A 25,463-nucleotide genomic window follows, 5' to 3' on the forward strand; every position below is an offset into this window, starting at 1 on the left:
GGTGTGCTCTGTAGGCAGGAAATTACGGTACTTATTAAGTCTAAAATACGTGTGAAAAGAAAAATTGCACCTTTTTCCTCCATTGTTGAACTATTTGTTTTCTTTTCTTGCGTTTTCTTTTCCACCAGTGCTTTTTAGTAAGTGGACTGTGATTTTTGATGCTTACCGCTTTTCGGTCCTCGCTTTAGCAAGAGTTCTTGGGGGGGGTTTCCCGCAATGATGCGTTTGTCTCTCATCCACACACGAATGATCACTCGATAATTGAGTGATTTTAACCCTCCCTTGGAACTTGGCCTTTGGACTATATGCACTGGATGAGTAAAACATTCGGCATGCGACTTCCTGCCCCCTTCGGAAAATGACTCACGACTGGTGAAAGATGCACAACAAGACTCAAAGTCACAATATGCAGTCGTTAGAGCTTGGATATCAATTTTTTTCCTATGGTACACTGACTGCTGCTGTTGTTGTTACCGTTGAGCAGCTGGACTATAATATTAGTGGGCAAGAATGGGCATTTTCTTGTTGGTGCTAAAATTACTATTATTTGAGCTGTGTGCACTGTTTTTACAAACTTTGCTAAACCCGAAAAATGACAACATGCACCTGGTGTTTTTTTTTTTTTTATCAGTAGTGTGTTCATTTGTCACATATCACTTGTAAGATTTGCAAGTGTCATGAATATTTTCAACACTGCTTATTATGTTCAGGTTTGTGAGTGAAATTGAGCCGATCCTAGTTGAGTTCACATTCAGACCATCACCGCATTGGAACTGAATCCACGCTGCCTGCGCAAAACTCAAGACGACGTAACTACTACACCATCGGTGACTCGCTCATGAAGTTTTATTATATCGCAAATTAATGGCAAAGGGGAACATGACAGGATTCGTAGGAACTGTAAATGACACGTTGTAGAACACGCAATGTCACCACAGAGCTACCAAAGATGACGATAGTCAATGTTTGGATTTCATATTCATGTTTACATACAGGCGGCACTGTGGATCAGCTGGGAAATGTTGGCCTCACAATTCTGAGGTCCGAGGTTCAATCCCGGACCCGCCTGTGTGGAGTTTGCATGTTCTCCCCGTGCCTGTGTGGGTTTCCTCCGGGTACTCCGGTTCCCTCCCACATCCCACAAACATGTGACGTTAATTGGACACTAAATTGCCCCGAGCTGTGATTGTGATTGGATTTGTTTGTGTCTATGTGCCCTGTGATTGGCTGGCAACCAGTTCAGGGTGTTCCCCGCCTCCTGGACGTTGACAGCCCGAATCGGCTCCAGCACTCTCTGCGGCCTTTGTGAGGATAAGCGGCACAGAAAATGGATGGTTGGATGTTTACATACAGTATATCATATCATATGTAAGATTTCTGTTAAGAAACACAAAAGACACCAGCTGTAAAGAAAAGAACATTTTAGTAAGTTTTAGTTTAAAAACAAAAAAAGTGCCATCAAACCAGTCACGCTCATCAGTGTAGCTTGCACAGGAAGTCAGCTAACATGCGTGCAGGTTTGGTCGCATGATATTCTGCATATATGTTAGGTCCAACTTTTATTGCAAAACGCCATAAATGCACTCATGGAAAGTGTTCACACCAGTTGTAAATGGAATTATTTACTCGCCGTGAGTAGATATAACGCCAAAACAAACTCATGATATGCATGAATCCGCGGTAGGTGACATGTTTGATTTGATGCGCGTGGGGCACGCACACAAAAATTAGCTTCTTTGACCATTCGCCGGTATTGGGAAATGTCAACTTTAAGCCATAAATCGAGTTGGGAGAGTGATTCGGCGTCAGAAACACACTGCGTCACACACAGTATGTTGTTGAGTTGAGTGCGGTGGACGAGAAGATCACTGTCAGTGTGTTGCATCGATTTTATTTAAAATTCTACGTCCCGCTTTGTTGCACTTTTATTTCCTGTGTCCATCATAAGAAAAGAAAGAAAACTTTTTTTTTTTTTTTTCCCCAGGCTAATGTTATATTTTATTTGACAAGCGGGAAAACTGCGTAATTTCTAACTGCGTTCCAACTGGATTAAAAGTGTGAACACAACACTATTATTTATTACCAGTTGGTTCTTGCACAGACCACAGCAGATAGATGATTTATCCCAGCGGTCTACACAGTAACAAGTTGAAGCACGTCTCATCCATCATCAGACTTTGTTGAATTTTGCCTTTTTGTACTTCAAAAAGCTCGTCTGGTGCAAAGAGAAGTGACTCAGTGACTTTATTGCTTGTGTCTCCATCTCATCTGATCTCCAGCGCCGAAGCGTCCACGGGTCCTTGAGAGGAAGTCTCTCGGGGGGTCAAGTGAAGTCTGTCTGCCAGACAGAATTAGATAGCGGGAATTACGGTGGATCAGCTGGAAAGCGTTGGCCTCACAGTTCTGAGGTCCCGGGTTCAATCTCGAACCCACCTGTGTGGAGTTTTCATGTTCTCTCTGTGCCTGCGTTGGTTTCCTCCGGGTACTCTGGTTTCTTCCCACATCCCAAAAACATGCAACATGAATTTGACACTCTAAATTGCCCCTAGGTGCGGCTGTTTGTCCCCATGTGCGCTGCGATTGGCTGGCGACCAGCTCAGAGTGTACCCCGCTTCCTGCCTGTTGAGAGCTGGGATAGGCTCTGGCACTCCCGTGACCCTTGTGAGGATAAGCGACTAAGAAAATGGATGGATGGATAATTACGGTGGCTCGAGTCTTTATTTTATTTAAACTAGGGTTGCAAAGTGCTACAAAATTTCTTACCTTCCAGATAGTTTTCGGGGAATTTCTATGGGAAGTTAAGGAATTTTTGAAATATTCCAATTTGAAAACTTTCTTTGGTAATTATGGGACTAAACTGGAAATCAAGGATAATTAAATGGAAATGTATCATGTTCCTGCATAAGTATAAATTTTACTATATATACAGTGAAGTTCTGAATATTCACAATTCATCCATCCATCCATCTTCTTTGCCGCTTATCCTCACAAGGGTCGGGGGGAGTGCTGGAGCCTATCCCGGCTGTCAATGGGCAGGAGGCGTGGTACACCCTGAACTGGTCGCCAGCCAATCGCAGGGCACATGGGGACAAACAGCCGCACCTAGGGGCAATTTAGAGTGTCCAATTAATGTTGCATGTTTTGGGGATGTTGGAGGAATCCGGAGTGCCCGGAGAAAATCCACGCAGGCACGGGGAGAACATGCAAGCTCCACACAGGTGGGTCCGGGATTGAACCTGGGACCTTAGAACTGTGAGGCCAAGGCTTTACCAGCTGATCCACCGTGCCGCCTATTCGCAATTCAACATTCGCAAATTTTCCTATCGCTCGTTTTTTTCTTACCCATCTTGTTATTCGCTGAGAAACTCACATTTGCCGTTTTTGTGCTCAAATATATATGTAATCTAACATATACCGTGTATATACAAATTTTGTGAAAAATATTTGCGAGAAATGGACCTTTTGTGTACATGGAAAAATGTTTTTCATAAGCAACAATCAAGGAAAAGAAATAGCTGTTCTTGCCCACATGCAACAGAATTACTTTTTTTCCACTTCACTGGTTTTAATGTCAGAAACGCACATCCACAGCGGTGATTAAGTTCATGTCACCTGCGTTCCTTCCATAGCGACACTTAATGACTCACATGAACCCGGACGATGACTGCTATTGGCCTGCCTGTTTCCTGTTTTTGAACTTAATCTTCCACTGTGTTAGTAGCCCTCTGTGTGCTTTTTTAAAAGCTCAACGTTCCCAACTCTTCTATCCCGGATGAGACGGTGGTGACATTTGACAGATGTTGAACATGAAGTGTCAGCATACCAATGAGGAAGATAGTATCATCACCATCATCATTTTTGTTCTCACCAGTATCTGGTTGTCTTGTCCACACCCGATTTTTGTGTGCGTGGAAGGGTGCACACCGTCGGGAATGTGACGGTGAGAGTTGGGAATTTAGATTTGGAGGTCACTGAGCTGCAAACTGTTCCTCTCTCAATTGTGTTCCTAAATGTTCTGTAAGGTCCTTTCTGGCTTCAATCATTTACATCCTTGTGATTTCACCTTTGTGGGCTTTTTTTGTTTACTTTGTTTCTCCTGGACACTTCCTATTACTGTGCGGAAATCCCTTGTTTTTCGCAGTTAATTGGGACCAAAACGACCCGCGAAAAGTGAAAAATCGCAAAGTAGGGGTGGCAAGTATGTTTATTTGGGGACCAGAACTTTTGAAATATGATAACAGTGTTTGTGCTCTGCATATTTATACACATAGGGAGGCCCCATAGCTCGGTGGCGGGAGCATTGGTTTGGTAAACCAGGGGTCGTGAGTTTGTATCCCACTCGGGCCTGCCCTGTTGGTTGCGTCAGGAAGAGCATTCGGCGTAAAAACTGTGCCAAACAAATATGAGCGTTCATCTGAGATGGCACGCTGTGGCGACCCCTAACGGGACAAGCTGAAAGAAAGTTACAACAGAAGTCTTTAGTTAAATCTCTTAATTATAAAACCTTATACTGTACACTAACATTTTTATTGCAGTACATACATAATTATTATTCCTTACTTAGAGAATCTTTTGTTGCAGGTGCTGACAGTGAAAGTGAGGTTTTGAGAAAAACTTGGTGATGTGGGGTGTTTGTTTTTGTTTTTTCTTCTGCTTCAAAATTCCCCAGTACAAGGACATAACCCCGTCAACACAATTGCTCAACTCGACAGCTCGTACCACATTGTTGTCAATGTATTGTGCAAATTCTTCCTCCACATAACGACGAGCAACATTGTCGGCAGAGGAAGCCTCACCATACAGAAGCACTCTTTTGTAATGCTTTGGAATTTTTCTAACCAACCTTTGCTTCCCGAAAAGCCTCGTCTTCAAGGGAGTGAAATCGCTCCTTGCAGCTTTCAGCGCTTTCTTCTTCATCATCACCGGGCTGTTTTTCTGCAATCCGCTACACACAAAACTAACGCAGCTTCCATTCGAACAATCCTCTTATTTTGCGGAGTCACCACACATTTCGCTTCCTTATTAAAAGTTACTGAAGCGGTTTTACGGATTTTAAGTAGGGCCTCAAGGATTCATTCACGCCATAGTGGTGTGCCACAAAAACGTACCTTCTGCCTTTGTCTTAAAAAGTCAGGGAAAGCACTGACATGGAGGCGCAAGAACCAGGGAGTATTAACCTTAAGGACACAATAGCTTTGAAGAATCAAGATATTCTGCTACGCAATCTAGGGTCTTCAATCAGCCTACATGCCTACACAGGCGAGGCCGGGATTTGAACCCTGGTCCTCAGAACTGTGAGGCAGATGTGCTAACCAGGTGTTCACCGTGAGCTTTAAGTCCCTGTAAAGTAAAATAAAAGTCTTCTAAATTTAATTCGCCACAAAGACAAGTTGAATCATTGTATTTTTTTTTTTTCAACATATCAAAGAAAGTTTCCAAATGATGAAAAATCAAGCTTTGGACCTGTCTGAGGATCCTGAAACCTAATTGGGCCTACTCATTATAACTAACGGGAACAGTTCCTATAGTTCTTATGGACCTATACTGAGGGAAGCGGGGCTCACAAGTTTGACTAAATTCCAAAAGCATCTGTTTCCAATGACTCTCAGGTAGCTGTGACGTCTCCATGAAGTAACAAATGATGTACAAACTAATTGAACACTTCCTGCCATAGTTTGCCTTTGTGTCTGCTATCATTCCACTTCTCTGGCCCAGATGCCCTTCCCCGTAGATGAAATAACAGTTGCCATAGTAACCCCTAGTCGCACACGGCATAATTACTGACCAGCAGGAAGTGTCGAGCTTTTTGGGTTAATTAGAGCTTCTGTGTGGGAAATGGTGTCCTGGACTGGACAAAGTGGGAGGGTGACCTCTGCGTCATGCTGACAAAGGGGGTTTTCCATGTTGTTATAACACTGAGATGATTGTTCCACCGTTTTGCTGGTTAACTCAGTTTCACTCCAATCAGGGCGGTTAACATGGGGCCATTTTTTTCAGGTCTAGTCTAATTTTGGACAGCGGGATCACCTTACGGTTCATTGTTTGCAGCAACGTTATTGTAAAAAAAAAAAAATTCACTGATCCCCTTTTTCAATTGATTTTATAGTATACTTAGAATATAATACTTATATTAGTATACTAGAGAAGTGATTGTCAACCTGCAACATAATAACTAACTAGACTGTGTACTAGTCATTGTTTCCACAGACCAGGGACAGACTGTACTGTACTACTGTATATACCTGTGTGTCTCCGTGTATGCTAGACTATATTTGTGTGTGTTGCTGCGTCATGGGTTTAAGTAGCAGTTGTTCGAAGGTTTATCATTTCGCATCTACGATAATTTCCATCAGCCCGTTCATTGTGTTTCACATTATTTTTTTTACCAGAGTCACTGATGGTGTAGTGGTACACATCCCTGCCTTTGGTGCAGGCAGCGTGGCATCGATTACCAGTCAGTGATGTGGTCGATATCTGGCCTGTGACTGACTGGCGACCAGTTCAGGGTGTAGTCCACCTTTCGCCCGAAGTTAGCTGGGATAGGCTCCAGCTTTCCCGCAACCCTTGTGAGGCTAAGCAGCTGGGATAATGAGATTACATTTTTTTTCACCATTATGCAAGAGATGCCAAGGGTGGATGACTTCAAATACTTGGGATCAACAATACAGAGCAATGGAGTGGGGTAAGGAGGTGAAGAAACGGGTCCAAGCAGGGTGGAACAGTTGGCGGAAGGTGTCTGGTGTTCTGTGTGACAGAAGAGTCTCCAAGGATGAAGGACAAAGTTTATAAAACAGTGGTGAGGCCGGTCATGATGTACGGATTAGAGACGGTGGCACTGAAGAGACCACAGGAAGGAGACCTGGAGGTGGCAGAAATGAAGATGTTGAGGTTCTCGCTCAGAGCGAGCAGGTTGGATAAGATTAGAAATGAGCTCATTAGAGGGACAGCCAAAGTTGGATGTTTTGGAGACAAGGTTAGAGAGAGCAAGACTTGGATGATTAGGGGAGAGTGAGTATAGAGAAGGGTAGAAGGGTGCTGAGGATGGAGCTGCCAGCCAAAAGAGCGATAGAGAGGAAGACCAAAGAAAAGATTGGATGTGGTGAGGGAGGAAATGATGACAGTGGATGTTAGAGAGGAGGATGCACGAGATAGGCTTAGATGGAAAAAGATGACACCCTGTGGCGACCCCTGACGGGACAAGCCACAAGGAAAAGAAGAAGATGATGCAATAGACTTTATTCGACAAAATGATGTGGTTTGGCAGAAGATTTTGCTATTTACAATATGTAATCAATCCTCTTCGCTTAGCTTCTTATTTGGACTTTGCGCAAGCGAGTCTTCTTTTCATTTCCCCAAAGTGATGTTATGCAATCGTCTCCCATTTGTTAACAGGGAGAGTGAATGAATGACGCTTGGGAACACTTTCCAATAACTTTAAATGTTTTAGCTGTGTGGGAGGGTAAAAATATATTGAAATACTGTGTATTATTTTATACACTATGGTCTCTTTAGATTGGAAATGTTCACCTATCGGGATTGGGTCTGGAACATATAGTTAAGTCAGCTTGAAGTAACTGGCAGGGTAAAAAAAAAAAAAATGTAGAATTTGTTACGGACAGGGCTTAACGCGTGAGGGAGTGATAATCATTGGGAATTTAACATCCATCCATCTGTTTTGGGGATTGCGCTGATCGTAGGTTCGTCACCGTCATTTATCAGACCATACAAACACACACACTCTTACCCACAGACAGTGTTTCTACTAGTGCACTGAATGTTCCTTGCAGTAATGGAAAAAAAAAAAGCATACTAGTACATGGATCATAAGATGGATATTAGAGAAATTCAATCAATCCCCAGATGGCTTTTCCATACACAATGACACAACTGTAAGACTTTTACCTTGATCCTCTGACAGCTGGATAGCGTTGAACCCCCACCCACACAAAGTCTGCTCAAACTGTGGAAGTATTGTGTGGAAAAAACCCCTTTGACGCGCTTACCTCAAATTACAGGAAGATGCAGTGAACAAGTTCACAGGCAATGGAGGTCATGAATTGGGTTGGGGTTAGGTCTGAGACTAACCTGAGGACGGGTCTGAAATTCTGTGCGAAAGTGTGTGCTCAAGAGCACGTGTGTAAGTGAGACTGAAAGTGAGGTTTGATACTTCACAAAGTTGGGGATTTTTGCTGCTTCATAAATTTTCATTTAGCGAGATGTAAAACGTAAATATCATGTGCCAGTCTGTAACATGTGAAAACCAAAAGAGAAATGTATTTGCCATAAAAGGACTCGAGACTTAAAGGAGGACTTTGTCCAAGATTCATGCGTACAATAAACCCTCCAATCTTGAAGTAATATTATTATTACATATATTTTGGACATAAATTTCTCCCCGGCAAAATGCAGAGGGGTTGCATCGGGAAGGGGATCCGGCGTAAAACTGTGCCAAACAAATATGCGTTCATCTAAAACGGCATGCTTTGGCGAACCCTAACGGGACAACCCGAAAGGAAAAGAATAATAATTTTGGATATGAATCGGGAAAAAAAATAAATAAAGAGCATTTTTTAAATCCACGCGTTATCTGGATATGTGCCAACTTTCACAGCCAGACAGACCCCGGAGGAAACGTCCTTGACCCCACCCCGTGACGTTGCCGGTGCTTTGCATTACAGACCATTCGTTCGAGCTAGGCCAAGATGCCGACGTGTTGTGGACCAAACCGCGACAAAACTGAGAAAACGCATCCAAATTTGTCGTTCTTTAACCTCCCATGGGGTCAACCTGACAGGATAAAGTCACAGTTGAGGCTCGTTCATCAGCCGGGGAAATTTGCACGCATCTAACCAGAACTGGCGATTAGCCGCCTAGCTATAGCCTCTCGTGCCGGTACTGCATAAGCAACAACGTACTTTATGGGGTGGCACGGTGGGGCAGCTGGAAAGCGTTGGCCTCACAGTCATGAGGAACCGGATTCAATCCCGGACCTCCCTGTGTGGCGTTTGCATGTTCTCCCTGTGTCTGCGTGGGTGTAACCTGCCTCCTGCCCGTTGACAGCTGGGATAGGCTCCAGCACTCCCGTGTTCATTGTGAGGACAAGCGGCTAAGAAAATGGATGAATGGATGGATAATTTTTCTTCAGCGAATTACCATAATTTCCGGCCTACAAGCCGCGACTTTTTTCACACGCTTTGCGGCTAATTTGTGCATTTTTTTCTAACGGCCGCAAGGGGGCACTCGGGCGGAATAGGTAAGAATGAGACCGGTGGACTACATGTGCCGAGGAAGTGACTTTTACCGGCCCTGTTAGCGCTATGCTAGTGTGTTGCTGCTGTGTTACTGGCATGTCTCAGTGATATTTACCGGTAAATTTTATTTTAACCGGCCCTATTAGCGCTAGCGTTAAACTCTTTTTGTGTACCGTCTTTGTAAATATCTCGTGTTTCAATGTGGGCCCTGCGGCTTTTACAATGTTTGTACCAAATGGTATTTCCTTTACAAATGTACTCGGTGAGGCTTGTAACCAGGTGCGCTCAGTAGGCCGGAAATTGCGGCAATCCAGTCACCTTTGTTACTTTTCTTGTTTTTAAAGCCCAATTTTTGCATGAAGATTGTATATAAAAAGTCTACACTACCCTGTTCTATTGCCAGTTTAGTGTGACATACATAATTAAAGCGATCATTTCAAAACGTTTACACCATTAATGTGACCTATGGCCTTTACAATTCATCCGTTCATCCATCCATCTTCCGTCTATCCAGTCATCCATTTTCTATCTTGCTTATAAAATCGATGCAAACTCCACTCAGGAAGGTTAGATTTAAAGCCTGGATTCAAACCCCCAACTTCAGAACTGTGACGTGCACATGCCAAGCACTCCTCTAACCCTGTACAATTTATCCATCCATCCATCCATTTTCTTTGCCGCTTATCCCCACGAGGGTGGCGGGGAGTGCTGGAGCCTAACCCAGCGGTCAACCGGCAGTAGGCGGAGTACACCTTGAATTGGTTGCCAGCCGATCGCAGGGCACATCGAGTCAAACAATCACACCTTGGGGCAATTTAGAGTGTCCAATTAATGTTGCATGTTTTGGGGATGTGGGAGAAAACCGGAGTGCACACCCGGAGGAAGTCCACGCAGGCACGGGGAGAATGAGCAAACTCCACACAGGTAGGGCCAGGATCGAACCCGGGTCCTCAGAACTGTGAGGCCAACACTTTACCAGCTTACCCACCGTGCCGACCCCTGTACAATTAAATTGAAAAAAAAAAAAAATCTATACAGCAGAAGTAACGTAGATGAAGTTGGTTAAGTGTCCACACCCTCATAACTGGGAATGCAGCTTAGTTCATTCAAAATTCAGAAGTTGTTCTTTTTTTTTTTTTTTCTTGTCCTGAGTTTTTTGTCGTTACATCTTACAGCAGAAAAAGTTTCCTCGGTATCGGAGGAATCTCATTCTTCAAAGGTATCTGTCAGGAGCAAAACAAAAGATTTGCCAAGGCATTAAAGAAACCAGGGGACCTTTGGTCGGTTCATGTGGTGTTAAAAAGAGGAAAAAAAAACCGACAGAAACATCAGGATGTTCTGTGGTTTATGATCAGGAAGAGGAAAAGGATAGGTGGAGGCTTAAGTAGAAATATGTTTCACGCGTGTTACACACGATGCGTTCTGGATGTGCGCGTACTGCGCACGTGAGGGAACGGGGCCCTGCGCGGACATTTTAATGTTCAAATGTCAGACGTGCTGTTATGGGACCGAGGGACCGGGCGCGGCTCTTTCTGCTGGACCTTTGGCCTAGTCTTTGAGGTTTTTTGTTTTTTTTTTTTTTTTTTTTTTTTTTTTTTTGGGCTTCAGATATACTTAAAATGGTTGTTTTCACTGACAGATCCACCTTGAGGCGATAAAAATAATGGGCCTCATTTGCCAAAAATCCTGACAATTCAAATTAAATCAAATTCACTATAATTGTACATTATCTCTTCTATAATTATATTCATACACTCTAGACAAGAATGGAAGATTTTGGAAATAAGTAATGTGCACACAGCTTACTTACTTATTTAGACAATGAATCAGTTCTGTCTCAGTGAAACAAGTTTGAGTTTAAAGGTCAAGTGTCATGCCTATAAACATTCGAAAATAGATATTGTAATGAAAAGTACATATGACATTATTCACTTCAATGTCCATACGAAAAAAAAAATATGAGCGGAAAGCGCCTCATCCATGCGCAAAGTTGCGGAAGTCTCAATCGACATCCAAGTGGTAGCCATATTGGATGCATCTTCTGTCCATGATGTCACACCAGGACATTCGCCATTGAAAACACGCCCTGCCACCTACTATGGGACACGGAATCTCTTTTGGAAGAAGAGAACATCTCAAGATCGAGAGAAGTGACCGGGGCAATATTACCCTATCGTTTTGAGTCATGTTTAGATGATATGCGGATCACTTCTAACTAACAACAAACTCCCAGACAGTATGTATGAGCCAGCCCGGCCAAAGTCGTACTCAGCACCGACGGCTACATCGACACATTTAACATCCCTGACTTACGTGTGCGACTCTTTTATTACAGTCTGAGAGGATTATGCCCCCCCCCCTCCAACTATTATTCTTTTGTAGCTGTATACACACCTACCTGTCACTTGAAAGCCACGAAGCTCTCGTTCTGTGCACTTGTGCAATCCATTTTTCACGACGAACGGGGTCTTTTTGAAAAGTAAGAACGAATCCATCCTCCCGAGTGTTCGAACAATATCTCACAATACAACGAGGCGGCATTTTGGCTAACACGAGGGAACAACGAGCTACCTTCCAGCAGGCAAAACTAGTATAAACAGACGAGACCGCAGGTAAAAGTATTATAAATAGACGAGACCGCTTGAGTCACTGATCCCCTTGAGTTAACGTCACTTCCTGCTTCTTCTCGAAAACAAATCCCTCGAGAGGATTTTCATGGCGCAGTGTCAAAAAGACATATGTCAAAATCATGTTTTGTGGTGAAAAAAAATAATGGATGGGTCCATTCCAGCTGCATTTTCTTCATTAATAACATAGTAAAAACGATGCATTTCATGACAGTGGCACTTTAAATATGTACACTATACATTTATTCAGTTTTTTTATCACATCCCGGACTGCCTTTATTAAAATTGCGATGTGAGTTCTACCAAAAACACTGATGCATCTTTTCATACTTTAAGCAACAACAAAAAATTATAAATCTCTGCTGACATTCAATAAAAATGCTCCCAAATTACATTACCTCTAAGTTAATGTAAGCCGGCTTTTGGGTTAACTACATGGACGACCCAAAAATGCAATATAACATTAACATGTAAACTATTTTTTTCTAAACATTTGAATGCACATTACAATGAGCTGAATTGCAAATTCATGGGTTTTTGATACATGAAATTTCAAGGACACCCTTTTGCTATACCTTTCTTTCACTCTCCTAGTCTCTGTCTATTTGTATCTATGTGTATCTGTGTTGCCACCAGCAGATCAAACTCAAGGTATGTGCTGTATTGTTTTTTTTGTTGTTGTTGTTGTGTGTATGTCTGTTTCCTGTTCTGCCGGAACAGTTTTACTGTGTCACAGCGGAGGTTTTGAGCTTCCTCTGTGATTTCTTGGTATTTTCTTTGAAGTTCATTGAGGATCAGAGTCGATCAGACGAACAGAACAGAATTTCGAGAGGTGGGAGAGAGACAAAGACAAAGCACTAACTGTAAACAATGAGAAAAGTACCGTATTTTGCGCACTTTAAGGCGCAGCTTCAATGATTACCCTAATTTAAAACTGTTTTCATATATAAGGCGCACCACATTATAAGGCACATCAAATAGACGCTACAGTAGTGGCTGAGGTTACGTTATGCATCCATTAGATGGAGCTGCACTAAAGGCTCAATATTGATCCATATATAAGGCGCACCTGATTATAAGGCGCACCATCATTTTTTGAGAAAATGAAAGGCTTTTAGGTGCGCTACTCCCTGTGAAGGAAAGACGGAACAAGATAGGAGAAGAAGCATACAAGACAAGGATGGTGAACCCACCGATAAAACTGAAATGTGGTGTGACTGACTAAACGAGTTTTTGAAGTCTTTAGAACAACAATATAAGTGGCCAATACATTAATTCAGGGGTGTCAATCGTATACCTCATCATATACACAATTGAAATTAATGAACTCGTTTTGGAATCAGAAATCAAGCGTGATGGGTTTTTCAACCATTGATCGTGTCTGGTTACACAAAAGTGCTTCGAATATCTCAACGTTTTCATTTATGATGTGTGACAATTTGAAATGTTGGGACATATTTTCACCAGAATCACGGATTTTGACACCGATGATGTGCCTTCGCGGGCCACATAAAATCATCTGGCGGGCCGGATCTTGCCCCCGGGCCTTGAGTTTGACACCTGTGCATTAGTTGTTTTTTGTTTTGTTTGTTTTTTTTGCTATAAGTGAAAGAATCCCTTGGGTGTGTGCCCACGTAAACCTGGAAGTGAATTAACAGCATTGCACGTGCAAAAAGACTGACAAAAATGTCCTTTAATTGCTGTTCCTGCAACGCAGAGGCTAATGAGCCCACCCAATTAATCGAGGACCAGGAGCAGGGGTCCACATCCCACGCCGAGGGACCCAGGGAGGTATACCGGCCCCTCCGTTGTGCCCCGACAATTGACCACCTAGCGGCGGCCACAGGGACCCCTGACTGGCAGTCATTGGATTGAATCAGTACCTGACCCGAGTGGTGTGGTGGATTTCAAATCTGGGAGGACTGCCTGGCGCCACTGCCTTAAGGTACTGTTGATCAATTTTTAGGTGTCTTGGTCTCATGACGTCAAAATGTCAACAGAATGATGCTGAGTGTTTAATCACCGTTTCCAATTGAACCAGGAAATATCTTCGTCCAATCATGGATCAGACACCTTTTGTTTTATCCTTCGTACAACTAATACATTGTAATAATTTTGTAATAACAACATGACTCAAGGCAAAAAAAAGTTTTCTCATATTGTTGATAGACTGATCTCAATTCAGCAAGGAATAAATGTTCTTATCCTCTAAGGAACTATCAATTTGAAAACAATAGATTTCCATCAAAAGTGTGGGAATTGGTGTATGTGTGTGCGTGATTGTGTGACTTGCACGTCTGGGTGGGTCCTCCTCTGGAAAACATTTCTCACTCTTGAAATATTTGTTTTAGATTTCAGTGCCAGCCGACGGAATAGAAAATGACCAAGGTCAGGCGGAAGACACGCAAACGGGTCGCGAAAATAGTGGATAATGGGAATTTTGTTTCGAAAAACAGATAAAAGTAGAAGAAGAAGAAGAATCACCTTTATTGTGCATACACAATTTTTTTCCCGCACTTTACCCAGTGAGCACACACACTTGGTAGTCGCGCATACTGTGGCGGGGGCCAGCTGAAGCACCCAGGTTGGGTTTGGGGGGGAGATTCGTCTTACTCAAACACCGCAGCCATCAGTCCGGGCCATGTTGGCGGATGGTCCGGTTGGGGTCTTGAACCTTGGTCCCCCCCACGGTGGGAGATGAGCTTAATCACTGGGCCGTAGCTGCCCATGACTGACTCTTTGTGAAAAGAAACGAATATCCTCCATTTATTGACACATGACAACACGTGCACTGTACGAATCATTCACGAAGCCAGAATCTTTCGAAAATCCTCTTGAATAACGTTTGGGATGGGAATATTTTGCTGCTGGGTCATTTGCATAGGATGAAAAAAGTAAGACGTAAGAGCAGCATAGATATATATATCTGTTTTAAGTCATAAAACGTGAAATTTCAACGGAAGAATACTCAAGTTCAGCTATTACGTTAGTATTCTGCCTTGCACGCTAAATGAAGCAATGGACCTTTCCGATGGTGATCTTAAGCTCCGCCCCCCTTAGCCATGTCCCACAAGCTTCCAAAATGGCGATTGGACAGAACATGTTTGAAGTCGATTCTCTATCGCGTATTCCACATAATATTGGGGTATGTTTTTTGCCAAATGCGTCAGACTTGTCCAAGATAGTTCTACAGAGAGGTCTCAACTATTTCACGCAAGGATACGTACACGGAATTAAGATTTGGGACGGAGCGGGAAGCAATGTCAGAGTTACAGCTAAACGTTGGCGATCTACGCGAAAAAAGTTTGACGCCTCACAAACTTTATATTGAAATCCAACTATATAAAATAGTGGAATCGTACTGCGCATGTAAAGCACTTGGAAAGATCACGAGTAATATCATTCTAGTCTTTAGAAGTGAGTGGGTATATTCATTTGACCAAGTGCTCTGTCTTAAAAGTCCGGCGTGATACAAATGGGCAAAGAGATTTCTTTTGCATGACATCACGCGTTTACATATCACTAACCAGACTCTTCGCCATAAAACATTACACACTTCGTTCAGCAGGTCAGTGACGCACCAACAAAGTGAAAGTTGTTCTCCTTGAATGTATAAAGCACGGATAATAATTCAATCAAACTCAGAGAAGAGACTTCTCCCTCACTTACCTTCGAACATACAGCCATGTGTTTGTTGATATTGTCCACATTTAGTTGTACGTGCGCTCTTCCGCGAGCCTTAATCCATCGTAGACACTTCATCAACCGGGCCCCTTTGTAACCTAGCGGGATATCTTTCATCGGAATTGCACGTTCCCCAAGCGCATCTGAGGACCATTTTCTTCGTGATGATAACTTATCCAAGCGCACGCTACTGACAACCAGCATTGCTTGTGGGACAACGTGGCGAGAGGGGCGTGGCAAGCCAGGGGTTAAGACAATCCGGCTATCTGATTGGCTATTATTGTACCAGTGATTGACAGGCTCCCATCCCCCTTGCAAGTTATAGTCATCTTTTTGCCTTCTTTTGTCTTCAGTTTCAGTTTTTAACCTATCCTGACACAATTTGAACTCCTAATGATTTGTGTTGTCCTGTTTTCCTTCCTCCATCCTTTCCGGGCATCCCAGGGGCCCGGAAGAGGCCCTCTTGTCTTACATTCATCCTCATAACGTATCCGACAGTGGACCCCCCCCCCCCTCCCTCAGAGTACAAATAAAAGATGACAGTTTTGCCTCCCGTATGGACTGCCAAAGTGCATTAATAATAAGCAGAATGTAAACGCAGGTTGTGTATTCTTTTATGAATATAAAACACATCATAAAAAGCAGGCTGAGAAATATTAATGGCTTGGTTTTAGTTGTAGGTAACGGTCCATATAAAGCATTGGAGCCTTTTTGAAATAGCAAATTATTCATTGCCGATTTTTGTCTTGATGTAGATACACCTCATCAATCAATCACAGTCCCCATTAAATATTGATTCAGTACAAAAAAATGAAAATATATTGTGTGGGCATGGTGTTCATTTTACCAAAACAATTAGAAAAATGTATACTTGGGTGAATTTAGTGTGGAAGAACTTGAAAGCCCTGACCTCAAACCCATCAAATAGACTGTGGGAACGAGGACATACCCAATATTTTATTCCATTTTCAATTTTTATGCGTGTCCAATGAAATCCTGCATATTCAGTTTGGCACATGGCACTTTTTTTTTGCAGCAGTGGTGGTGCCCTCGGCTTCCCTGCACAGGTCCAAATAGCCTATTCTGTAGCGTATAAGTCTGTATTATGAAATATTGCTTTGGTGCCATCTTTTGGTATTTTAATGCTAAGCAACTAGGTTGACATAAAGTAATGCTTCCCAATAGTTTTCTGTTACTATCCCTGCCAAGAAGAAAAAATAATTGCGCCGCAGCCCCCGCGATTACACCTCTATATAACATTGTACAGTATATAAAGGATGATCAAATTTTTATAAACATTGAAGAAAGTACAAAATAAAGATATGAGAGAGAGAGAGAGAGAGAGAGAGAGAGAAGTTTACAGTAAAGAATGCATTTATTAATACAGTACAAACTCTGATCTCGACGACAATCCGTTCCAGAAGGCGGATCAAGAAGTGATTTGTTCGAAAACCAGATCAATATTTCCCAATACAATTAATGGAAAAAAGAAATAATGCTATAATGTTCCAAGACAGAAATAAATTGGGCTTTTTATTTTTTATCGTTTCCTGATAATAAACTGCATACAAGAAATACATGTGTAGTTTAAATACTTTATCTAATAAAATAGTTTAAGAAATATATTTATTTTTTGCTTGAAATGTATGCCTTAGTAATAGAGTAGGCTAGTCTGGGAGTGCGTTGCCATATCTGTAGCGACTCGGCCCCCAGACTTGTATTTTCATTAACAAAAGTGCAGAATAACTTTCAACAAGCAACAATGGGGGGTTGGCAAAGAAAAATAGTTTACAAAAAGTTACAAACATAAACATTAACTCGTAACTTGAGTTCACAAAATCTTTGCATTTGAAACAAAACAAAACTGCAGAACTGCTAAGGGAACAGAGCATTGTTAAAGTTCGCAAGAAAAAAGCAATGGAAATCTATCTATCTAACTATCTATCTATCTATCTATCTATCTATCTATCTATCTATCTATCTATCTATCTATCTATCTATCTATCTATCTATCTATCTATCTATCTATCTATCTATCTATCTATCTATCACAACAAGAATGATCGCCAAATCGATACTCTGATCATGTTTATTCATCCGTGAATGTGTGCACACACCTCCCGAGAAAGTGTCATGTGACGAGTGTCCAACGCGTTTGTTGGTTGGAAACTCGAGCCGTGTGGTTTTTTTTTTTTTTTTTTTTTTTTTTTTTGACACCCTTTCTGTAGCTTTCACTTTAAGAGAAATATTGAAAGAAATCAAAGGTGTTTATAAGGAAGTGTGCTCGTCTCGCAAATCAGTCATCACCATGTGGGCCCCCCTGCTTCCACTGATTTTACTACTTGCATTTTTAACAGGTCAGTGAAGAAATAGTAAGATTTCTGCATTATATTTGATACACACACATATTTGGAGCCAATATTTTGAGATATCGGGCTGAAATTTCGGCATCAACTTAAACTGTAATATTCTACAGTATAACTTTGACTGCTGAACCTTCTCTAACAGGATGTATTTTTGAGAAAGCAACAACTCTGCATGTATCTTTGATAAAGCAACGACGACTCTACGTGTATTTTTGATAGAGCAACAAATTCAAACGCTTGTGTCGCTAAAAGATTGCTGATCCGGGAAGTTTCAGTTTCTTGGAATCACAAGATTTTCAGTTGCACAGACACGAGGATGTGGTTTTTAAAAATGCAAGTAAAAAACATGAAATCATAGAATATATGAGGATCATTCCAGATTGAAGGACAATTTAGACAGTGACATTTTTAGAAAAATTGACCATTTATTTTGCATTATTATTATTATTATTAATGATTTGATTTGATTTGTTCAGCTCCACCATCAAAAGTCCACTTTTTATGAGCTATTTGTCATATCACATATTTTGCTGTTTTGCAGAAAGCTGCACTCAGCCACTTGAAAAAAAATGTACATTTCCAAAACTGTTGCAAACATGTTGCACAATTAAATAAAGGTATTTTCTTTCAAAACCAACTTGATTTCAGTAATACCGTAATCACAGTAACAGAGTCACAAAATCAATGTTAAGATGTTTTGCGCAAGCGGACATGATAGTGATTTATAATCCAGTAGCAGAACTTTAAAATCTATTCTAAAGCTTAGTGTGAGCCACTGTAAAGACTTTAGAATTGACCTCTTTGTTCTGGTCAGAACGCGAGCTGCAACATTCTGAATGAAACTGTTTACTGCTCTTTTTGTGGAGGTCCGGTCAGAAGACCATTACAATAGTCAAGTTTATATAAGATAAAAGCATGTATGTGCTTCTGGTCTGCTTGGCACATGAAAGCCTTCAAGCAGGATATGTTCTTCAGATGGTAAAAGGCAGTTTTAGTAATTGATTTGATGGGACTTTTGAAAGTCAGGTTGGAATTGAGCAGTACACCAAGGTTTTAGACCTGGTCTTTGGCTTTTAAAAAGAGTGACTCCAGGATTGCTCTTTTTAAAACAATTGTCTGTTTTGTCGTGGTTTAATTGAAGAAAAATACCATACAATAGCTGTATAGCAAATACTGGGTTCTCGAACGTCTCCGTTGTCAAACAAATCGGTTTTCGAAAGAAAATTTGGAAATTTTTTTGCTTCCGTTTTTGAACGAAAATTGGTACTCGAACGCTCCCGACAAAACCTGGGAATAACATAACGCGCGCAGCCCGATCAGCTGACCCATGGCGTGCTTTGTTATTGTGAATTCCAACGCACCGCAAATAAAAAAACAGAAATAACATAACGCCCGCGGCCCGACCAGCTGACCCACGACGCGCGTTGTTATTGTGTATAACGCAGCCTCTGTACGCAGACGTGTCCCGGTAGCTGCATTTACTGACAGTTTTTTCATCCTATTGAGGACTATTAACCCCCAATCGTGGCTCCAAAGAAGTGACACTAGATATGTTCTTTGGGAAATGAAAAGAACTTCCAGGGGGCGAGTCACCCCCACCGAAGAGATTTGATTCAGTAGTTGAAAGTTTTGCTTTGCCTTCTTCTTGCGAACTTTATTAATGCTCTGTTCCATTAGCATTTCTGCATTTTTGTTTTGTTTCAAAGATTTCCTTAACTCAAGTTACGAGTTGTTTTTATACTTTTTGTAAAAATAAACATTTTTTTGCCTGTCATTATTGCTTGTTTAAAGTTATCCTACACTTTTGTTAATGCAAAAAAATGTAGAAGGCTGGGGACCGAGGGGCTCCAGATACGGCAATGCACTCCCAGCCTGGCCTACTCTACTACTAAGGCATACATTTTAAGCAAGAACTAAATATATTTCTTAAATTATTTTATTATATAAAGTATTTAAACTATACATGTATTTCTACTATGCAGTTTATGATCAGGAAAAGCTGAAAAAAATGCTTTAAAAAGCCCAATTTTTTAAGGATTGGAACGCATTATTTCTTTTTCCATTGATTGTAATGGGAAATATCGATTCGACAAATCACTTCTCGAATCGCCTTCTGAAACGGATTGTGGTCGAGAACCGAAGTTGTACTCTACTATCGATACACCACTATAACTATATTTTTCACAGCAACTGCATGTTTGTTTTTTATGCTTGATTTATTAAATTTTCATGGAGGGAACGAAAAAAAATTACATCCTAGTTCTGGAATGACCCGTTGAAAGGTTCCATATTTCTCATCCGTAGATAAGTGTGCGGCGAGGCCTCTGGAAATCTATGTCAAGGCCGGTGAGATGGTGGTGCTGGAGTGTTCTAAACGGGCAGGATCTCATCATGAGCGCGGTGCAGTAACGTGGACCAGTCAGAACAAGCTGCAGACGGACCTGTGCAGCACGTCGCCAGCAGAACAGAGAGAGGCAGGTCTGCTGTGTCTTGGCAGGAGCCTTTTTATCCTCACTGCTTCAGTAAACCATGAGGGCAACTACTCGTGCTCACAAAGGTAAATCTGAGCCAGACCTATTATGATGAACACGAGGAGAGATTTTGTATATTTAACTGAAATTCGCCCGCACTCCAAACGTCTTCACATGGCAGGAATGTGAGCGGCCAGTCCTGGTTCAGCCTGACCGTGTACAACACACTAAACAGAGACCTGGAGGACAGGATTCAGTACTCGCAGACGTGTTACACGCAAGAGTCCTGCAATTTGTACTGTCCAGACGTGAACATCCCGGATAATCCCAGTTTTACTTCCGATGGCGTTATATGGCGCAAGGTACACGAGCCGTTTTTCTGTGAATTTTCCATAATTTTGAATGAACAAATCGTGAACAAAACTAACACGTTCTGATGGATCCTTTTTGGAGGACGGGTCGACGCAGGAAATTGACGGTTACTTCTCAAGAGGAGAGGTCGCAGAACCGGGTCTCTACATTTGCACCAGGCCTTACCTGTATGACGGTCAAATCTACAATATGAGCTTCATGGTGGTAGTGGACATCCAGCCTAGTCAGTGTAAGATATTCTAAGCTTTATTTATATATATATATATTTTTGTAGCAAATTTATCACAGATTATTCAGACAATTTCAATAGCTCTCAAAGTCAAACCAAGGAAATATGAAATGCAGTTGCTACGTGAAATGCTCACTTTTTACGGAGGGGGGATCCAAAACTAAATCTGAACCAGGCCTAATTAACAGCATTTGTATTTGTACCTGTCATTTAAAACTGAAGAAATTCAGTCCATATCAGTCTGGAAAAGGGGTTTTAAAGTCATTTCCAAATGCTTTTGGACTCCAGTAAACTATGGTCAGAACCAATCCGTGCATCCATTTTCCATACGACTTATCCTCCATAGGGTCGTGGTCGTGCTGGAGCCTGTCCCAGCTGACTCTAGACATGAGGCAGGGTACCCCTTGAACTGGTCACCGGCACGTATAGACAAAAAACTGTTCGCACTACCATTCAGACCTACTGTACCTAGAGTCTTCCTGAACCTGGATTAGGGAGGAAAGTGGAGTGGAGTAACCAGAGCAAACAAATACAGGCGCAAACTCCGCAGAGGTGAGGCCAGATTTCAACCCGGGTCCTCAGAACTGTGTGAGGCAGCTGTACTAATTCACCGGGTCGCCAAAGTTAGAACCGTTTAACCTTAAATGGAGAAAACTTGGAACAGTGGTGACCGTTGCCAAAATTACTCTTGAAGAGTGCAATAATGACTAAAAGAACGCAGAATGGATCCCAAGACCTCATAAGCCATCCAAACATAAGAAAAACCCTGTTCCAAAATGGTATTAATGGGTCAGTTCCAAGGCAAAAATCACTGTTGACAACAACAACAAAAAACACACAAAGGCTCATTACATTTTTGCCCAAAACATCTTGGTGGTCCCCGAGACTTTTAGAGAAATACAGGGATGCCTCGGCTCTCGACCACAATCCGTTGTAGAAAACGATTCCAAAACCAAATCGATGTTTCCCGTTACAATGAATCGAAAAAGAATTAATGCGTTCCAAGACTAAAAAGTTTGGCTTTTTAAAGCATTTTTTTAGCTTTTCCTGATAATAAACTGCATAGTAAAAATACATGTATAGTTTAAATACTTTATATGATAAAATAATTTTATATTTTATTTTTTGCTGAAAATGTATGCTTTAGTAGTAGAGTACGCTAGGCTGGCAGTGCATTGCTGTATCTCTAGCGACTCGGCCTTAGCCTTGTAAATTTTTTTTTTTATTGACAAAAGCACAAAATAACTTCAAACAAGCAACTTGCCTTTTTTGGAGCCATGATTGGGGGTTAATACTGTAGTCCTCGATAAGAAGAAAAACTACAGTCACTGCCGGGACATGTACAGAGGCTGCGTTATACAGAATAAGAAAAGTGCGCTGGTTGCGCCGTGCGCGTTATGTCATTTCTGTTTTTTGTTTTTTTTTCGGCAGCGTTCAAATTGACAATAACAAATCACGTTGTGAGTGGGTCAACTGCTTGCACCATGTGCGTTATGTTATTTCCGCGTTTTTTCGGATTCGAATTGACAATAACAAAGCGCGTCATGGGTGGGTCAGCTGTTTGCGCCGCGTGCATTGTTATTTCCGTTTTTTTTCAGCGGCGTGGGAATTCACAACAAAGCGCGTCGTGGGTCAGCTGGTCTGGCCGCACAGTATATGTTATTTCTGGGTTTTGTCACGGACGTTCGAGTACCGATTTTCGTTCGAAAACAGAAGGAAAAAAAATCTCAAAATTTTCGCTCGAAAACCAATTTGTTTGAAAACGGGGACGTTCGAGAACCGAGGCTTTACCGTATTCTGCTGACTGCCTAAAAAAAATGTTTTACCTTTCTGATGTAAAAATAACACCATTTGGTAAACAGAACACCATGCCGAAAACATGGTGGTGGCAGTGATATGGTCGAGGGCTGCTTTGCAACTTCAGGGCCTGGACAACTGTGATTAATGAAACATGAAATCTGCTACTTAGTCTACCAGGACCAAAATTTCTCCACAGGGGTGCAAAAGACTCATCACAGGTTTATTTCAAACCCCATTCCCCCCAAAAAAAAATCATAAATCAGGAAGAGAACGCTTTTCCATGGCACTGTAGAAACTGAAGCTACACATATTCAACATTCTTTTATTGTGCTTTCACAGCAAACGAGGACCAACAAATTGTAATATCCTCCCCGCGGCCAAATGAAGTCATTTTTGTGGATGTCGGTAAGCATCACTCTTGTATTCTTTCCATTTTCTACTGGTTATTCTATTTAGGGTCTGGCAGAGCTGTTATTGGTTGTATTCAACTATAGCCAATTGAAATTGACATCACTCAATCGCGTAGCGAAAAGTGAAAACGATAAACTGTTTTGTTATTTTTCAATCTTGCTGTTTCAGGCTCACCGGCTGCGATTAAATGCGAAGCTGTCGTTTATTCAGTCCACAGTTTATTGTTTTGGCTGAGCGGGGACACACTGGTGGAAAGTAATGACTCCTTCCCTGTATTCAGCAATTTCACACGGTAAACAGTGAACGTGGTCAAAATGCAAAAAAGAAAATAACGAACAAATATCAACTTTTCCCCTAATCGTGCTCTGATCCCATTTTCCAGCAAAAAGATGTTTGAAGGAGAAAACCAAACAGTGTATCTGGTATTCAAAGAAGTCACGGAGGATAATCTATTGACTAATTACACGTGTAAAGTGCAAAACAACTTGGGAAGCTTAAGCTTTGTCACCGTCATCTTGGCCAAAAGAGGTAAGCGCGAGAGACCACATTAAATAGGTCAATGTGTATGGAACCTCGATGCATACTACAGTGAATACTCGGTTCGCGAACGTCCCCGTTCTTGACCACATCAGTTTCCGAATGAAAATTTTGCGATTTTTTTTTTTTTTTTTTTTTTAAATCTGTTTTACAACGGAAATCGGTACTCGAAAGCCCCCGATAAAACCAGGAAATAACATAACTTGCGCGGCCCAGCCAGCTGACCTACAACACGCTTTGTTATTGTGTATAACGCAGCCTCTGTACGCAGATGTGTTCCGGTAGCTCCATTTAGTGACTGTTTTTTCTTCCTATTGAGGACTATTAGCCCCCAATCATGGTTCCAAAGAAGTGACATTAGGTAAGTTCTTGGGGAAAATAAACTTCCAGGGGGTAAGTCACCCCCACCGAAGACATTTGATGCAGTAATGGATAGTTTTGCATTGCATTTTTCTTGTGAACTTTAATAATGCTCTGTTCCATTAGCATGTCTGCATTTTTGTTTTGTTTCAAAGATTTCGTTTTCGATTTCGAGTTAATGTTTTTGTAGGTTACTTTTTGTTAAAATTATTTTTTTCTTTTTTCCCCTCAGTATTGCCTGTTTAAAGTTATTCTGCACTTTTGTTAATAAAAAAAGTTTACAAGGCTGGGGGCCGAGTCGCTACAGATACGGCAATCGACCCTCACCCTAGCACTCTATTACTAAGGCATACATATCAAGCAAAAATTAAAATATATTTCTTAAATTATTTTATAATATAAAGTATTTAAACGATACATGTATTTCTACTATCCAGTTTATTATCAGGAAAAGCTAAAAAAAATGCTTTAAAAAGCCTTATGTTTTAGGCTTGGAACGCATTATTTCTTTTTCCATTGATTGTAATGGGAAACATCGATTCAGATTTCAAACAAATCACTTTTGTTCACGTTTCAAATCACGTTTTCTGGAATGGATTGTGGTCCAGAACCGAAGTTGGGGAAGGAAATGGAGGCTTTTATTTTGACTGTGGAAGGCATATAAGGGCACATATACACAATGAAACCATTCGCTCTCACCTTGACTCTTACATGTGCTCACTGGTCGGCCACCGTACCCATACGCACAATATGAAATATTTTTTACATATATTGTGTTCCCTTTCGACTGCATAAAGGCAGCATTCCCCAAACCTCTGACCTTCATACAAACATCGATGATTTGCACACGTTTGCGATGCTGCCCTTATTTCTCGCCGCTGCTGTGCGTTAACTTTGGCTCTCGACGTGAGGCTAACCGATGCTCGTTTATTCAGTCAAGCACATCTCCCGTCGTGTTTTTTCCCTCTGTTACGTGTGAATTTAGACTAAAGTCCCCTTAGTTCAAACCAGCAAAATGCGACGAGGCAGTTGCATTGCGTTTCTGACAATTTAATCTCACACACATCAACGCAACACAAACACGGCAAAATAGCTAACACAAAATACGCGTTCAAGAACAGAGTAGTTGAGCCACAACGGCGAATAGGCACCAATGTTGAACGAGTGTTCCCAAACAAGCAAATGTTCGTCCCAGCGGGTATTCCAAGTTAGAGAAAGTTCCCGCTGGTCCAAAAACAAAAGGCGGCAGGCGTCCGTGCAGTTAGTGTTCCAAGCAGCGTAGTTTCCCAGAGCAGCGGTGACGTCGGCAAAAAAAAGCCTCGTTGTCCTTCTTTCTCGTCCTTATATAGGTAATC

At 41.6% G+C, this 25,463-nt stretch overlaps 1 protein-coding gene across 9 annotated transcripts in view; it reads left to right on the top strand.

Moving 5' to 3' along the window:
• LOC133497738 (interleukin-18 receptor 1-like) overlaps nucleotides 1–25,463 on the top strand; it is a 32,881-nt gene that overhangs the window by 5,453 nt on the left and 1,965 nt on the right. For 6 of the 9 annotated variants that reach the window (XM_061813878.1, XM_061813880.1, XM_061813879.1 and 3 more), the window contains 7 exons: nucleotides 13,596–13,823; nucleotides 20,233–20,485; nucleotides 20,581–20,761; nucleotides 20,853–21,000; nucleotides 23,140–23,205; nucleotides 23,380–23,503; nucleotides 23,594–23,739. In XM_061813878.1, the coding sequence (XP_061669862.1) occupies nucleotides 20,280–20,485; nucleotides 20,581–20,761; nucleotides 20,853–21,000; nucleotides 23,140–23,205; nucleotides 23,380–23,503; nucleotides 23,594–23,739 (871 nt within the window). In that variant the 5' untranslated portion in view covers nucleotides 13,596–13,823; nucleotides 20,233–20,279. Of the gene's footprint in view, nucleotides 1–809; nucleotides 828–12,509; nucleotides 12,530–13,595; nucleotides 13,824–17,821; nucleotides 17,920–20,232; nucleotides 20,486–20,580; nucleotides 20,762–20,852; nucleotides 21,001–23,139; nucleotides 23,206–23,379; nucleotides 23,504–23,593; nucleotides 23,740–25,463 lie in introns of those variants that run through there. The other 3 variants (XM_061813884.1, XM_061813885.1, XM_061813877.1) reach the window with 3 other exon arrangements.

Source organism: Syngnathoides biaculeatus, chromosome 3, assembly GCF_019802595.1.
Source record: "Syngnathoides biaculeatus isolate LvHL_M chromosome 3, ASM1980259v1, whole genome shotgun sequence".
NCBI lineage: Eukaryota > Metazoa > Chordata > Actinopteri > Syngnathiformes > Syngnathidae > Syngnathoides > Syngnathoides biaculeatus.